This window comes from Dermochelys coriacea, chromosome 4 (genome assembly GCF_009764565.3).
Source record: "Dermochelys coriacea isolate rDerCor1 chromosome 4, rDerCor1.pri.v4, whole genome shotgun sequence".
Taxonomy (NCBI): Eukaryota; Metazoa; Chordata; order Testudines; family Dermochelyidae; genus Dermochelys; species Dermochelys coriacea.
This window is the reverse complement of record NC_050071.1, coordinates 56,107,755-56,125,706: the sequence shown is the minus strand read 5'-3', so window position 1 is coordinate 56,125,706 and position 17,952 is coordinate 56,107,755. Positions and strand designations below refer to the sequence as shown.

Below are 17,952 nucleotides of genomic sequence, written 5' to 3'. Positions count from 1 at the left end.
TACCATGTAAAGTTGTTAAACAGTCCAAATTAGCTATTCCCTTGCCAAAAATTCTGACCAAACTATATAGTGTTAACTTTCTAACTAACTATTTTAGCAATCCCATGACTTCTAATTCAGTTTAAATTTAAGCAGCCTTGTGACATGCGCTGCAAAGTACAAAAATACCAATTTTAGGAGAGTGGAATAAGATTTCTTCCAAATCAGAAAACCACCAGTCTTCTGATCTTGCTTTCCTGCTCTCAAGACCAGCTGAAGTCAGGAACCACTCCGAAGGGACTAAGTGAAGGGAAGGGGATCTTAGTTGTGATAGGTTAGGAGAGGCAGCAGTAAGTAGCTTGTTTGGCTGCTATTGGACAGAACAGTAATTTCCTGGTTGCAAGACGGACAACATTCCCAAGGGGGTGGGCACCTTCTTGTCCTTTTCTGATTCAAGGAGGGTAAGGGATGTGCACTGTCAAACAGGATATCTTTCCTACCCACTCCTTTCAACTAGGAATATTATCAAGCAGCCTTGATAAATAAACCTTGGCTTGGATAGACCCTAAACCCCAGAGGTCTCTGCTACGTGTGAGACTGGATGAAAGAGCAAGGAAAGATAAGAATTCCTATGAAAGAATCCCAGACCACAGTCATGGGGAACTGGTAAACTATATTGTTGAAAATTTCTGCATTTAACATTTCATCCAAAGATCACCACCTCTATATGCTGCCATCCACTCCCTAGAAATAATATTAGAGTGCAGTAATTTTTAAGCACCAAATTTAAGAACAAATCCTGAAACAGCCTTTTGGGATTGAAGGTGCAATAGAAGTAAATGGAACATACATATCGGCCCTTTGAATGCAAACGACAGCACAAGCAAATCTCTGAAGTTCTCCTCCTGAAAGGTCTTCAATGTTTCGTTCTCTCAGATGAGTTAAATCTGGTGATAAAGATTATTTGTTATGTCCAGCATATGTAAATTAAATAAGATAAATATCCTACTTTGAAACAAATTAGACAAAGTTTATGCTAAAGAAGGTATTGTAAAGCCTGCTCATAGATGTATCTAATATACAGGGATCACAATAATGCTTACAAAAACCATAGCAAGACATAAAACTGTCAGCAACATTGAATGGCAAATTTGTACTGCTGCTTTCCTTCATGAATAGGGATCAATTTTCTGGTTTTGGTTGCTGTTCTTGGACTTGTGCTTTAAGTTTATTGGCCCTAAAAACCAACAGTACTTATTTTAAAAAGTTCCTAATACGGCCAAATCCAAGACAGTAGGACTTAAAAATCATATTATTCCAATTACCAACCAATATGTCAAAAACCGCTAAAATTCTACAAAGCATTAAGTCTCATTTGAAAGCTAAAGATTCTTCATCTTTGGGATAGCATTTTCTAGCTTCAATGGTTCTCATGAGACAAGATGCTAAAATCTTGTCAGAACTGATTGGATGAGGGTAAAACATGCAAGTTAAAATTAATCCAAAATTTTCCAAGCTTTAAAAATAAATGTTTTATACCATGGAAAGCTAAGAACCTCAGTTCCACAATGATGTCATTTATTAGTTTCTAATCCAGATTTGCAAGATACTAGACATCAAGAGTGCCACTAGCAGTTATTTTTTGGCATTGGTCCAGAAATGACTATATCAAGTCCTGGCCAAGTTCAGACCAATGTAAATTTCAATCCTTGAACTAGACATAATTTAAGTTTTCCATTATGTTAGAAAGTGATCATTTTAATTTTTAATGAACGTGAATTACTCAAAACTTTTTAAAGTGACTTTATGAACCATGGTCTTATCAATTTATTTATTTAACAAAGTCACTTACCAACAAGGTTCCCTGTGAACTGTGTGGAAGCGCAGCAATCTTGTATGTATGGCATAGGTCAAAAACCATGCCTCTCATATCTCCTCTGTGCAGTCCCAGCAGGGACATGGTGTGCCCCCCAGGGTGCATATGATCTCACCACCTTCCTGCAGGAACATGTTCCTTAGGAACATGCTCAGGCCTGGTTGGCTGGGATACACCTTGCGCACAAGATCCGGTGAGGGACCCGGCTGGGTTCAGGGGCACCAGCCCAGGTCAGCGGAGGCTCCAGAGCTGCAGCCTGACAAGGCCAAAGTACCCCTACCCCCGAGCAGTTGGTTTCTACGGACAAGGTGGTTGCTGCTGCCAAGAGGTGGCGGTGGAGGGAAGTATGGATCCAGGCCCCTTCCTGGGAGCACTGGGCAGGGCGGGGTCCTGAAACCTCCAGCCTGGGGGAGGAGCAACCTGTCACACAGCCCTGTACAGACTCATGGCTGGGCTTCTAAGGCTGCTGCTGCAGCAGAGTTAATTGCTTCCCTTTGGGACCCCGTGAATGGAGGGAAGGGGACTAATGTGTGATACTGGGCAAGAGCCATCCTAGGGCAGCCCCCATATGCACACACAACCCCTCCTGTATACACTCCTCACTTAAAAAAACAAACAAACGTGAAATCTTGTCCACATTTCCATGGTATAAAACAAGCACAAAAATGCAGCACTGTAGCCTGGTTGGTTATATAAATAAACAAACAAAATTGGAGTGTGCTAATAAAGTTTGCAGATGATACAAAGCTGGGAGGTATTGCCAATTCAGAGAAGGATCGGGATATTATACAGGAGGATCTGGATGACCTTGTAAACTGGAGTAATAGTAATAGGATGAAATTTAATAGTGAGAAGTGTAAGGTTATGTATTTAGGGATTAATAACAAGAATTTTAGTTATAAGTTGGGGACGCATCAATTAGAAGTAACGGAAGAGGAGAAGGACCTTGGAGTATTGGTTGATCATAGGATGACTATGAGCTGCCAATGTGATATGGCTGTGAAAAACGCTAATGCAATTTTGGGATGCATCAGGAGAGGTATTTCCAGTAGGGATAAGGAGGTTTTAGTACCGTTATACAAGGCACTAGTGAGACCTCACCTGGAATACTGTGAGCAGTTCTGGTCTCCCATGTTTAAAAAGGATGAATTCAAACTGGAACAGGTACAGAGAAGGGCTACCAGGATGATCCGAGGAATGAAAAACTTATGAAAGGAGACTTGAGGAGCTTGGCTTGTTTAGCCTAACTTAAAGAAGGTTGAGGGGAGATACGATTGCTCTCTATAAATATATCAGAGGGATAAATACAGGAGAGGGAGAGGAATTATTTCAGCTCAGCACCAATGTGGACACAAGAACAAATGGGTATAAACTGGCCACCAGGAAGTTTAGACTTGAAATTAGATGAAGGTTTCTAACCATCAGAGGAGTGAAGTTTTGGAATAGCCTTCCAAGGGAAGCAGTGGGGGCAAAAGATCTATCTGGTTTTAAGATTCTACTCGATAAGTTTATGGAGGAGATGGTATGATGGGATAATGGGATTTTGGTAAGTAATTGATCTTTAAATATTCAGGGTAAATAGGCCTAATCCCCTGAGATGGGATATTAGATGGATGGGATCTGAGTTACCCAGGAAAGAATTTTCTGTAGTATCTGGCTGGTGAATCTTGCCCATATGCTCAGGGTTTAGCTGATCGCCATATTGGGGGTCAGGAAGGAATTTTCCTCCAGGGCAGATTGGAAGAGGCTCTGGAGGTTTTTCACCTTCCTCTGTAGCATGGGGCCTGGGTCACTTGCTGGAGGATTCTCTGCTCCTTGAAGTCTTTAAACCACGATTTGAGGACTTCAATAGCTCAGACATAGGTGAGGTTTTTCGTAGGAGTGGGTGGGTGAGATTCTGTGGCCTGCCCTGTGCAGGAGGTCAGACTAGATGATCAGAATGGTCCCTTCTGACCTTAGTATCTACGAATCTACGGAGGGAACATTGCTTACCAAGCTGCTTACATACAATAGTCTGTGTGTCAGTTTCATCCTTTCTGTCCAAAATAGACCCCACTGTCCCCTGCCATTATAAAAAGAAAGAATCAATCAACCCTTTTCTAATATTTAAGCATTCTGATATTGCAAACATGAGAAATTTCTCTCCATTAATGCATGAAAAGCATAACATTTTTACATAGTGTATTTTGTCTTTAAAGGCTCATATTGGGTTCTCTCCAACTGGTAACATTTCTTACCTTTGCAGCTTTAGGGATCTGGTCCACATACTGAGGTTTGATAATAGCCTTGAGGTCATCTTCCAGGATCTTGGTGAAGTAGTTTTGCAACTCAGATCCTCGAAAGTAAGTCAAGATTTCTTGCCAATCAGGTGGATCCTATAAAGAAATCAGGTACTAGGACTTATATAAGCATTTTAAAATATTCAAATTCATTTAAACTATTAGTAGCTCTAAAAGTAAACTGAAATGTTTTAAATTTTAAAGATTCCAAACACAAATGAGTAGACATCAAAGATACATGCAATAAAAACAGAGCAGCCCCAAAAAGTCAGTCACTACTTCACTTACTTTCTATGCTTCCACTTAAATAGTTAATGACATGAAACACCTTAAGCTTAAGGAGTGCAGGTCCTTGTACTCTTTCAGGTGTATGATGTCACTTTCTCTTGCAAGAGAAAGCACCCTAAATAGGTCTTGGCAGTAGAAACACGCGGTATCTTCAAGAAACAGAAGTTAAAGGAGTGTACTGTGAATTTGTTTTAATAAGCCAGTGTCAGAAGTCAAACCATTTCATACGGAACGAAGGATATGGGTCACTCTATTAGTCAATTCTTTCACAAACTGAAATACATGTAGTCTTATGGTTGCCTGGGCTTAATGGAAAAGGTTAGCCTGATAAAGTTTCATTTTCAGAAAAAGGTTCAAGAAAAATGTGTTTCCTACTTCCCAGCAGACATTCCCAAGAGATGACAGTCAGAGAGGATGAAACAGAGCAAATTTAACATGGGCAAAAAAAACTTGTTAAAAGGAACTGCAACTCCTGGTTATCTTGGGAAGTCTGACTGGGCCATTGTGGTACACTAGAGTGGAGAAGGAAGTCAAGAGATTGGTTTCATTTTGGGAATAATGCTAAGCATTCTCCAGGAGAACCAGAGCCGGAAAAGGCAAATAAATCATAGTTGAAGTGGACTAGAAGAACAGCGCAGAGACCTTTAACACCATTTCACTGCACCTACACCAGTGTCTAGCTCAGCAACACTTCCCCAAAGTTCGAGTCACATGAAGCACTGATATCAATGTGACAATTGCAGGAAAAAGTTACAAGGATAGACTGAGCATTTATCATCAACAAACCATAATCACCTATTTCCCAAGCTCTTTTTATACATACATCATATTTTCCAAGGTTTGGCTTCTGCTTTCCAGCTAGAATTTTCAAGGCAGTTGATTTTCCAATACCATTCGTTCCAACCAATCCCAGTACTTCCCCTGGACGGGGAATAGGCAACCTGTATTTAAAGTCATTATTCAGTGTAATCCAAAATTTCCACCACAATTAAAAGTAAAATACTAGGGTATTTAAAAAAAAAATAATAATAAAATAAAAACACTTGCTGAGTGATTCAACCCATTTCACAGTGTCTCTACCTCAATATTGCTCAATACATATAAAAAGCCAAAAATGAAGGGAAAAACATTTAAAACTATTGTCAGACCACAACCAGACACTACTAATGCCAAGTTTATCTCTCTCCATTTTCTTTCAAAGAGAATCACTTTGATGTAACACACTTATATGCCAACTTCTTTATAATGCTTGTTAATAGAGACAGTAAGAAAACATTTTGGGAGAGAAAGTTCTTGAGGTAAAGGCACAGGACTTGGAACACGGATCTAGAGTCTGCCACAGACTTCTTGTGCTACTTTGAGCTAGTAATCCAACATTTTACCTAAGTTTCACGATCTATAAAATTCAGGTGCTGTGAAGATAAATTGTCTGCAAGACACACTCAAGTGAGGAATACCTTAGAACTGCATAAACAATAAAATGCTCCAATTCTAGAGACTACTTTATCAGTGCCAGACCTGTTTTATTTATTATGTTTTTATGTCATTCTTCCTGCCCTTCGAGATGACAGACCAATAGTCATTTGTCACCAGGAAAACTAGATTCAGATTTAAAATAGTGTCAAAATGACAGTATTTCAAGAATTTTAAATTGCAGGTTTTAGATTGTTTGTTTATTATAACAGAAATTCAAGGAGATTGTTAAAGTAAGCCAAAAAATTATCTGAGACTAATATTTGATAACCAAAAAACTATGTACATAAAAAAACTCCATATAGATTCATCCTGTGTCACATCTCCAATAACATTGGAAATTAGGAGTCCAGAATATTATATACATTTTACATTAATTTAAAATTGGATAGGGTAAAATAAAGTTGGCTTGAGAAAAAGTAAGATACCTGTGAAGTTTGAAGGCATTGGCACAATATCTGTGCGTTGTTTCTTTCTCCAGGTTGCTAGGTAAGTTAACAATTGACAAGGCTCCAAAAGGACATTTCTATAATTTAAAACAAACAAATTTACTACTTACTAATGCACACTGAAACAGGTTAATGCAGAACAAATTACTCTATAGTTAAATTCTTCTATGTTTAGTACTTCACCCCGAGCGTGTTATTTATAATTGCGAGTGCCACATTTCTTATCTTTAAGTAGGTCAGTACTAAATATTTATACATATTCTTGCATTTATTGATTTGTTAATATGTTTAAAAAATTCCTCCAAATGCTAACCGATTTGCTTAGATTTTTGACCACAGAAACTACAGAGAGAAGCGATCAATGTTCTGGTTGTTGTTAGACTAAGCTGTCCTATAGATAACACCGATGGGTAAAATTACATCACTTTCTGCGCTTAACAGAGAAAGACAACATTTTCAAAGTGAATCCTATGCTCACTTTTTCAAAGCTAAATATGGCAATTTAAATACTGACTCTAGAATAGAAATAGAATTGGAAGGATTAGACTTTTACTGGTAAATGTCTCTAAACATCAATTTCACTGCGCACACACACACACAAACCAATGAAAAAATATTTCCATTGATAATAAGCAAAATACACAGATAGACAAAGTAAGAAAAATGCTGCTTGAGAACTTAATCTGATACAAGATTACTATGTACATTTTGACATGATGGTAGTAATTTCTGTTTTAAAAGGTTATAAAACAACTTTTTGAATCTCAATGTCTACTGTCATTAAATAATTGTCTGGCCCCACCCCTTATTGTCTGACCCTTCTATGATTTCCCACAATTGTGAAAATTCAAATAAAAATAAAAGATACTTAAAAATAATCAATATCTGTCAAAACTAAATACAAAAAATAAAATTCTGTCAAGCAGAAATATAAAAAGGTGCATAGGAGATAAACTGTTTGAAGTTATATTACATATTTTCTCTCGAATTCTGAAGATACACTTTCTTATGAGAAGTACATACTTTATAATGTAAAGCTTTTTAAAAATACAATTTCAATTTCTTATATCTATCTATATATATATATATATATCTATCTATCTATCTTTTACCTTAATGCAAATACCGCAACCAATACAGAGTGTTTCAGAAATCCATGCTATTTTGCTCTGCGATATGACTTCTATGCATAGTTTTCCTGGTGAAAAAGAATGTATGTTAACACAAGACACAATGCTGATGAATCAGATTTGTTATCTGCATGATCAGTAAATTCCGCACAGAAATCCTGTAGTTGCCTTAAAATTCCCCAACAAAAAAGGACTCAAAAGAAGCCCTGAAACTGAGTAGTTAATATTTCTTAGCATTATTGCTGTGCATAATTTTCAGACCGTTTTAATCATATATATTACACAAACATATTCATAGTATGATCCAGAAAGCTCTCAGTTTCTACTAGTAAATTCTATTAAGGTGGACCACAAACTAGGCACATTGTTTAAAGTCTCTTGCATTGTTTAATTATGTTTCACTGCATTTCTCACCCATTCGAACCACAGGACAGCTCTTTTTGCACTCCTGACGGCATTTCTTTGGCTTACATTTGTCATGGCTGACAATAGCAATTCTTGTTAACTTGTCGGCCATATTGTGCAATTTAGGTTTATATATACACCAATTAGAGAGATTCCAAGATGGAAGTGAACACTTCAGGGTCTAAAAAACAAAACAAAACAAAAAGAACTTGATCATAATCACCACCAATAAGACGGCAAAGCTGTATCTAGTTGAAATTACTAATAGAAGTTCATGTACCCAAATAAAATCTGTGTTGTTCTTACAGCTGATTGAGCAAATTCAGAAAGACAATTAAGTGTTGTCAGTTTTAATATGGTAATAATTGCAGAATGACTTTAGCACAAACTTTCAATTTCATTACTCTTTTCCCCACTATAAAATGAAGCCAACATGACAACTGCAAATCATAGAAGATTAGGGTTGGAAGAGACCTCTGGAGGTATCTAGTCCAACCCCCTGCTCAAAGAAGGGCCAACCCTAACTAAATCATCCCAGCCAGGGCTTTGTCAAGATGGGTCTTAAAAACCTCTAAAGATGGAGATTCCACCACTTCCCTAGGTAACCCATTCCAGTGCTTTACTACTCTCCTAGTGAAATAGTTTTTCCTAATATCCAACCTAGACCTTCCACACTGCAACTTGAGACCATTGCTCCATGTTCTATCATCTGCCACCACCGAGAACACCCTAGCTACGTCCTCTTTGGAACCAACCTTCAGATAGTTGAAGGCTGCTATCAAATCCCCCATCACTGGTCCCTTCCGCAGACTAAATAAGTCCAGTTCCCCCCACCTCTCATCATAAGTCAATGCATACTCTTTTAATGCAACTCTGTTTTCAAGAAAATTACATCATATTAGAAAGTATTAAGGCAGTGAGTGGGCGTATGTATTGCTGACAGAATAAATTTCAGTTAAAATGGTGATTCATTCACACATTTATGCTACCTGCTAGGAGGTGAACTTGTGAGAGCTGCATGCTTGCTATTTAAAGTAAAAACCATAAATAGTTGTGACCATTGCTATGAGAATATGAAATTGTGTGTGTGTGTGTGTGTGTGTGTGTGTGTGTGTGTGTGTGTGTGTGTGTGTGTGTGTGTCTATATGCATAAATACATGTATGTAATAAACAGTGCGTGTGTGTTAGTGTTATAGACAGATACACAGAGGTCAAACTGATTTGATTTTGCTAGTTTAAGTTGTACACGAGTTATAGCAACTACACTGACATATTGTATTTCCCAGGTAATTAGTGCCCCTACGATAAGGGCTTAAAGATTTCAAGAAACCAAATAAAGGAAAACAACTGAAGGTTAACTGAATAATTTTTAAAAATATTTTTAAAAATTCTAAGATCTTGGATTAAATATCCTTGAAGTTACAAATAAATATATGTTAAGAGGTGAAATAAAAGACAAAGCCTAAGTGTAGAATTCTGTTTCTCCCGACAGTAGTTGTCAGCCTCACAAATAGCTAAAGCAAGGCAAGAGGTGCGAACATTATATTGTATTAGGTGTTTACCAGGTCATCAACCATAGCAGAGGAAACAGAATGCTAAGGTTAGGTCTTGACTGGTAATGGATTTTATTTTAAAGAATGTTTGTAATTTTTTGTCCACAATATTCTGATAATGGGATATTTAAAATAGACATTGATCTTCTCTTTTTAAAAAGCACTTCAGTTCACCTTTAATGGACCTCCCTTATTCACTCCAATCTAAAATAGAGTAAGGTTGAGTTATGAAGTCATCAGCATTTCACAAGATGTTACTGTTTGGAGACAGACTGAAGAGTTTAATGACAAGGCTTAGGGATCCTCACTGCTGTATATCACCTCTCGAAGCCTCTGGTCATGACTGCTTGCTGGGGTTCAATGGCATGAATACAACTCTTTTAGGTGGTGATCAGTGACTGAGAAAGGGTTTAACCTTGGTTGCTGCTGAAAGACTCATCACCATAAAGGTAAGTAAAATATTGGGCCTACATTGTTTCTAGCCTCTCTTCTGGCAACTGAAAGAACAAAGCATTTTCAGTTACAGTTTAACATTGCTAGGTACTAACGGTTGGGGCCATACAGAGAAGTTATCAATTTAAAGCAAGTGTAGTGTAGTATCCAGCATGCCAATATTTATATTCCAAGATAAAACTCTGACATAAAATTTGACGTTACAAACAGAGAAGTTGTAATGTACTAATGTAGTTCAAACTATAAATATCAGGTCTTGAAATACTCAAAGTTCCAACAATCTAAATAGTCTACTCACTGATGGAAGAATTCCACTAGTCCACATTAAACAAATAAAGTCTTTCCTATTGTATATCTGAAACGTTATTTGAAGATATGCTAAACTTTCTCATCTAACCTATGCTAAGTATAGGGAGTTCTCAAACAACATCTTTCAGGAGTTTACAGATTGCTCTTTATACACAAAAAAGAAAAGGAAAAAATATGATTTACTGAAATATGGAAGAATAATAGGTGTGTGGTGCATATCTAATTCATAAGCAGGTAGGGAAGGGACAGGGTCTTGTGTGGATCATACATGAAGGATATTATATGCAATATATTAGTTTGTGCCCCATACACTGAAGGTGGGGAAGGGACTAGCCTTCAGCCTTTAACTGGTGGTAAGGGCAAAAATAAGCTTAGTGCTGGAAGTGTGAACTGAGTATTTCTAGACTTCCTGATGTTTCAGGTGGTTTTTTTTTTCCTAAATGTACTATTTTTCAATTTCCAAATGTATTAAACCATAAACATTAATTTAAAAAAATTCTAATAGGTATTTACAGCTGCTCCCTCTTTTAGGAAAGTCTATGAGGGAATTTTCTACTTAAAAAAAAAACCAGATAATTCTGAAGTTTTATTTATCTCACTTCCTAATACAATTTTAAAATATTAGTTTTCTTCAATAAGTTGTCAGAAATTTTTGAAGGAAAATCTTGTGTATTTACATATAATACAGATGTTAAAATTATTTAAAAAATAAATCAGTGGATTTACAGACTATGGCCCCAAACCAGCAATTGGATCTATCCAGGCAAACCCCCTGTGCCAGCACAGAGCCCACTGATATTAGTGGTTTTCTGCCTGAAGGCAGGGGTCCACCCACCATGGGTCCAGTTACAGGACCAGGGTAGGTGTTGTCCTGCCTGGGGATCCCAATACACAATAATGAATGTCTGGCCTAGGGAACATAAGAGAGACTCCTCGGAAGCTTAGTATCTGTAGAGCTTAAACACTCAACTGTGTAGAAGCTCATTATCTCAAACCTGTGGATTTGAATCACAGAATATCAGGGTTGGAAGGGACCTCAGTAGGTCATCTAGTCCACCCCCCCCTGCTCAAAGCAGCACCAATCCCCAACTAAATCATCCCAGACAGGGCTTTGTCAAGCCGGACCTTAAAAACTTCTAAGGAAGGAGATTCAGCCATCTCTCTAGCTAACCCATTCCAGTGGTTCACAATCCCCGCAAGTGAAAAAGTTTTTCCCTAATATCCAACCTAAACCTCCCCCACTGCAACTTGAGACCATTACTCCTTGTTCTGTCATTTGCTACCTCTGAGAACAGTCTAGATCCATCCTCTTTGAAACTCCCTTTCAGGTAGTTGAAAGCAGCTATCAAATCCCCCCTCATTCTTCTCTTCTGCAGACTAAACAATTCCAGTTCCCTCAGCCTTTCCTCATAAATCATGTGCTCCAGTCTCCTAATAATTTTTGTTGCCCTCCGCTTTCCAATTTTTCCACATCCTTCTTGTAGTGTGGAGCCCAAAACTGGACGCAGTACTCCAGATGTGGCCTCACCAATGCTGAATTGACGGACGTGATCATTCCCCTCTATCTGCTGGCAATGCTCCTACTTGTACAGCCCAAAATGCCGTTAGCCTTCTTGGCAACAAGGGAACACTGCCAACTCATATCCAGCTTCTCATCCACTGTAACCCCAGGTCCTTTTATGGAGAACTCTAATTTGTCTAGGTCCCTCTGTAGCCTATCTACCATTCCTCCAGATCATTAATGAGGATATTAAACAAAACCTGCCCCAGGACTGACCCTTGGGGCACTCCGCTTGATACTGGCTGCCAGCTAGACATAGAGCCTTTGATCACTACCTGTTGAGCCCAACAATCTAGCCAGCTTTCTATCCACCTTATAGTTCATTCATCCAGCCCATACTTCTTTAACTTGCTGGCAAGAACACTGTGGGAGACCATGTCAAAAGCTTTGCCAAGTCTCAGTCAAGTCTAAGCCTCAGTCAGGGACCCTCTGGCCTTTTTATAATGAATAACTCAAAAAAATGAATCATTAAATCATCTAAAATGTACTAAAAAGTATTAATCCTCACTGGGACAAAATTAATATAACTGTGGAGTTTCCAGACCTTGCCATTTTTAAAAATGATTTTCCTCCTAAAACTTGTGAAAAGATTTTTCTGAAAGTATGTGTTCTGGATCCATGAATAGTCCTTAATATTTCCTTTCCCCCTAAAAAGTCCTTCATAAATAGTGGGGTCAATGACTGCTAATTTTTTTTTTTTAATTTTTTTTTAAACTTGATATTTAGTAGCTAAAGGGCTTTTCCCACCAGATAAATAATATAAAAGTCACAAATCACTTAGCTGGCATTTTTACTTATTAGTGTAGACTATTTTGTAATGAGAACTGTGTTGGTGCAGGAGTCCGCTGCTGGTACCCATTGCAGGACCTGATTAAAAACCCATTGAAATAAGTAAGATTCCACTTGATGATGATGAGTTTTGAATTAGTCCCTTAGTGTTCCAAAAGTAGGCACTATTTTATTGACAGATCTGTGGAGTTCACTGGTGTTACCCATGCCTTTGCATTGAATTGGTAAATAAGCTTATTATGTTATGGTACAAATAAAGAAAAAAAATCTACAAATTTGATTAACTTCATACTTTCTTCCTCTCCATTTTTCCTACCCAGGAAGTGATTTTCAGTGGAGGTTAAGTATCAACATCAAATTTATCTTTACAATACCACTACCAAACAAACTTATTTACCAATTCACATACTCTCTGTAGGGACCCCAGAGAGAAATGTTTCCACTGTGCATCATAATGGATATTTCAGTGTTTATTCAGGCCTCCTATAGACTTAATCAATCAATCCCAGTAAAGAAAAAGCAATGACATTGTGTGCTCCCTTTGTTGATTCACAGTAGCATCCCCCACTCCTCCCAGCCATGAGGACTGAGAAGTCACATTCAACTTTTACTTGTGATTCACAGCTCTGGACACCCTAAGTAACATCTTCATAAAACAAACTGAGCCAAGATAATGTTTATATACAATTACTAAATGCACTTATTTTGGTTGGATTTAACTGGAAAGTTCTACACATCTTGAGAAAGATAGTTTGGGCTCAAGGCTGAAATTTTGGAGCTCTCAAGCCTACTCAACAGCATAATGTGTTACATGAAAATGTTAAGTATAATTAATAAATACAGTGGAAACAAGCATTTAGAAGCATCTAATTTATAGTCAATATTGCTTCTTTCAATTTATTTAAGTGGCTCAGAAAATAGAAAAGTATTCTACCTATTCAATTTTTACTAACCACAGAATAATTAAATTTGGATTAGTAAATTCCATTTGAAAGGCAACCTCAAGAATGTTTACCAGAAGATTACGATGATGAGAGATAAATCAAACTGAAGCTAAAGAGAAAATGACTATGGCTGACAAAGTATTTAAGATTTTGGCAAACCATATTCATTTCAAGTCAAATTTGTCTGACTACTCTACCTTAACACGATTTCTAAAATGTGCATCTAAAAATTATGAAGCACACAAAATGCTAGCTGTAACAAAATGCATATCTAGGCATATTTGAGCAACACTCACACTCAACACTCACATGGCTCTTAGCTCAAACTCCTTCTTGAATCTTTGACCAATTTAAAAAAAAAAAAAAAAAAAAAACAGTATTTTCTTCTCAAAAACATAAGCAAAAACACTCTCTCACAAGAATTTGTGGAAGACAACAATAACTCCATCATTATACTGTAATACTTAAAATGCAAAAACTTAGTTTACTAGAATTTGGATCGTCCATAATTTTTATATGTGCTGGATCTAGATACGAGTACATTACCAAAAAAAAGACTTAATACAATCAACTGCAAAGAGGAAAAAATGTGCAACAGCATGCTGAATTACTACATAAAGTGCAATTTACTATAAATATAGAGAGGAATATGCAATTGTTAAGACAGAAAATTGAATGACAGGACAATGCAATTATATTAAAAAGTAAAAAAAAAAAAAAATCTGTATTCAGAACTGACCATATTGTATTAAAAACATTTACTTTGCCAGAAGTAGATGGAAGTGTTCAACAGATCATATTTTAAAAAGCACTAACTAGTAAAAAGACTGAGAATAAGTAGTATTTACTTTTAGAAGAAAACAAATAATCTTCAAGAAACATCTCAATTATAGAACTAATGAGCCAAACCTGTTAACCCCACATATATTGATAAGACCATCAAGACAATTTTAAAGTTAGAATACCTGACAAAAATAATTTATAAAATAGTAAAATACACATAGAACCAGTTGTCAATATGTGAACAACGAACATTGTATTTACAAAAGCCAGAACAGAAGTATCGGTATGTGATAAAAGTCCGTGTTTAAAAAAAAAAAAAAAAAAAAAAGAAGAAGGACACATACTAAGGGCTGGTCTATGTACAGTTTTTGTACTGCTTTAACTATACTGGTTTCAAAACCATTATTACAGTGAAAGCAATATAAAAACCGTGTTTAGACAAGCCCAAAGTTCTGTTTCTTAGGCCCTGTTTACACTGGCAAGTTTCTGCGCAGTAAAGCAGCTTTCTGTCCTGTAACTCCTGAGTTACAAGCCACTTAGTGTGCAGAAACTGCACAGTTGTAGCACTTTAAAAAAAACACCCCAACAAGAGGCGTACAACTTTCTGGGCCAGGGCTACAGTTCTGGGGTGCCAGTGTAGACACCTTGGTCAATTACAGCGCTGCAACTGGCCTCTGGGAGGTGTCCCATAATGCCTGTTCTCACCTCTCTGGACATCGATTTAAACTCTACTGCCCTGCCCCCACAAGACCAACCATCATCCCCACCCCGTAAATTCCTTGGGAATTTTGAAAGTCCCCTTCCTGTTTGCTTGGTGATGCGTGAAGCGGTCTCAGTGCACCTTTCCAGGTGGTCATGCGTATTCCAGGCAATCCCCCACTTGGAGCAATGCCAAGCTGCTGGATTTCACCAGCATTTGGAGAGACGAGGCTGTCCAGTCCCAGCTGCACTCCAGACGCAGGAGTTTATACCTACGAACAGCTTTCACGCTGTATGACAGAAAGGGGCCATGACCGGGACACCCTGCGGTGCAAGGTCAAAGCAAAGGAGCTGCTGAATGCCTATCACAAGGCGCAGGAGGCAAACCGCTACTCCGGTGCCGCACCCATGAGCTGCCGGTTCTACAAAGAGCTTGAAGCGATACTTGGGGGCGACCCCACATCCATTGCAAAGACCGCTGTGGATACTTTGGTGGCTCGCGTGCCAGTAGAGAGTAGACTGAGCCAGGAGGAGGAATTCTTTGATGAGGATGTGGATGGGGCAGAGGATGGACTTGGAGGTCAGAGATGCATGTAGCTAGGAGCTCTTTTCTACGCTGGAGGAGGCTAGCCAGTCACAGCTGTCAGAGATTGGTGAAGTGCAAACAGGAGGGGAGGTCCCTGGTAAGTGGATCTGATTTTGGGAATCGCTGAAGCAAGTTGTTGTGGGCAGGAGGGTTGCAGAAAGAAGGCTTGTCTCCCACTGCATGCCTAGTCTGAGCTGCGGAACAGGCTGTTGATTGACACCCTCACTTTATGGGAATCTCCCTGAGAGATCTCCAGGAAACTCTCGCGGAGATACTGGGTAACCGGAGGTTCTTCGGCAGAGCTGCTTTGTTTCTTGCCCCATAAGGATAACTTTCCTGTGCCATCGCGGGGTGGAGGTGGGGAGGGGAGTGGGAGGAGAAGAACCATTGCTGCATACAGGCAAGCCACATGGGGTCAGGGTGGAAGCCGAAGTCTTGGAGAAGACCCTCCCTTGATTCCCTGCTCACTCTCAGCAGAGATCTCTCTTTCATAATGATCACATCCTGTGGAAAGCGTGGGGACAGGAATGATCATCAGGCCCCCCCCACAGTGCTGGCTCTCCCCAAGAGCCATGTGCCCAGTGTACAGCAGGGTCCGGGAAGAGCAATTTATCCTGCCCCTGCAGATACGCACCATTTTGATGGGTCTTGGGGCTCATGTGTGCTTGCCCAGGGTCAGCCAGTTAGTGACAGGTGTGAGAGTACTGGCTGTGTTTTAAAGCAATGAATTAATGTTGTTTGTGTTGCAAACAATACTGATTCTGTAAAATGTTGCATTTAAACTTCACAGAGATGACCTTGGGAGCCCAGCCTCCCTCTTTGTTATCGCCGGCTAAATGGCTGCGCAGAATTAGAAAGCGGCCAAGAAGAACTAAAGAGGACTTTCTGTGTGATGTTATGATGCACTCCACTGCCGAGAAACAGGAATTGAAGGAGTGGCGGGACAGCGAGAAGAGGGACCTAAAGGAGAACGCGGCAAGCCAGATGAAGCCACGGAGCGGCTCTTAAAGGTTACGGAGTGCCAAGCAGACACGCTCCAGGAGATACTGGCTCTTCAAAGCAAACAGCTCTGCGCCCACCCTCCCCTGCAGCAAAACTCTTTCCCCATGCACCCCCAGACACCGCCAAGATACTCTTATCAACCTCCTGGCTCCAGTCTGTACCCACGGCATTCCACTCCTCCCCTCTCACAGTTCAGCACTGCGGACTCCCACAGCCATCCCTCTGTAGTTTGGCCCTGCTGAAGTACAGTTCCTGTTGCACTGTACTACATCCCTGCACCCCTTCTCCCAGGACCCTCCCTTCCCCTATCCACCTTATTACTTCTTTTTGTTTGACTCTCTCCTCCAGTTGTAGTTGTCTTTTAATAAAGTAATTGTGTTGGTTTAAAAGCAATCTTTATTTTATTAATTGAAAGCAAAAAGAGCACTGCAAAGCAACATACAATTAGGTTAAACCCACATATTGTATCATGTGCACCAATCATTTCCTGGTATTACAAGCACTGCACTCCCGAGCATAGCAACAAATATTAGTGGCTTTCAGCTTCAAATTGCTGCCTCAAAGCATCCCTGATCCTTATGACCCCATGCTGTGCCCCTCTCATAGCCCTGGTCTCTGGCTGTTCAAACTCAGCCTCCAGGCGCTGAGCCTCTGCGGTCCAGCCCTGAGTGAAGCTTTCGCCCTTCCCTTCACAAACATTATGGAGCGTACAGCATAGGAATATTGGCTTTGCACAAATGAGCAAAAAGCATAGGAATATTGTCATTGGCCAGGTCCAGCTTCCCACAGAGGCAGCACCAGTGGGCTTTTAAATGGCCAAAAGCACACACAACAGTCATTCTGCACTTGGTCAACCTGTTGTTGAATCGCTCCTTGCTGCTGTCAAGTTGTCCTGTGTATGGCTTCAAAAGCCACAGCATTAAGAGGTAGGTGGGGGTCTCCCAGGATCACAGTGGGCATTTCAATTTCCCCTACAGTGATCTTCTGGGCTGGGAAGAAAGTCCCTGCTTCCTGAACAGGCCAGTGTTCCAAAAGATGTGTGCATCATGCACCTTCCTGAACCAGCCTACATTAATGTCTGTGAAACACCCACGGTGATCCACAAGTGCCTGGAGAACCATTGAGAAATGCCCCTTGTGATTAATGTACTCGGTGGCTAGGTGGTCTGGTGCCAGAATTGGAATATGATTGACATCAATCGCCTCGCCACAGTTAGGGAAGCCCATTTGTGTGAAGCCATCAACAATGTCATGCATGTTGCCCAGAGTTATGGTCTTTCAGAATAGGATGTGATTAATGGCCCTGCACACTTCCGTCAACACGAGTACAACAGTAAACTTTCCCACTCCAAACTGATTAGCGACCGATCGGTAGCAGTCTGGAGTAGCCAGCTT

General features: G+C 39.5%; 1 protein-coding gene across 7 annotated transcripts in view; it reads right to left on the bottom strand.

The window, feature by feature from the left end:
* ABCE1 (ATP binding cassette subfamily E member 1) overlaps positions 1-17,952 on the bottom strand; it is a 33,345-nt gene that overhangs the window by 12,463 nt on the left and 2,930 nt on the right. For all 7 annotated transcript variants that reach the window (XM_038398903.2, XM_043512976.1, XM_043512978.1 and 4 more), the window contains 7 exons: positions 7,889-8,060; positions 7,457-7,542; positions 6,324-6,421; positions 5,246-5,363; positions 4,093-4,230; positions 3,848-3,917; positions 830-926 (listed from right to left, as the gene is read on the bottom strand). In XM_038398903.2, the coding sequence (XP_038254831.1) occupies positions 830-926; positions 3,848-3,917; positions 4,093-4,230; positions 5,246-5,363; positions 6,324-6,421; positions 7,457-7,542; positions 7,889-8,060 (779 nt within the window). The remainder of the gene's footprint in view (positions 1-829; positions 927-3,847; positions 3,918-4,092; positions 4,231-5,245; positions 5,364-6,323; positions 6,422-7,456; positions 7,543-7,888; positions 8,061-17,952) is intronic.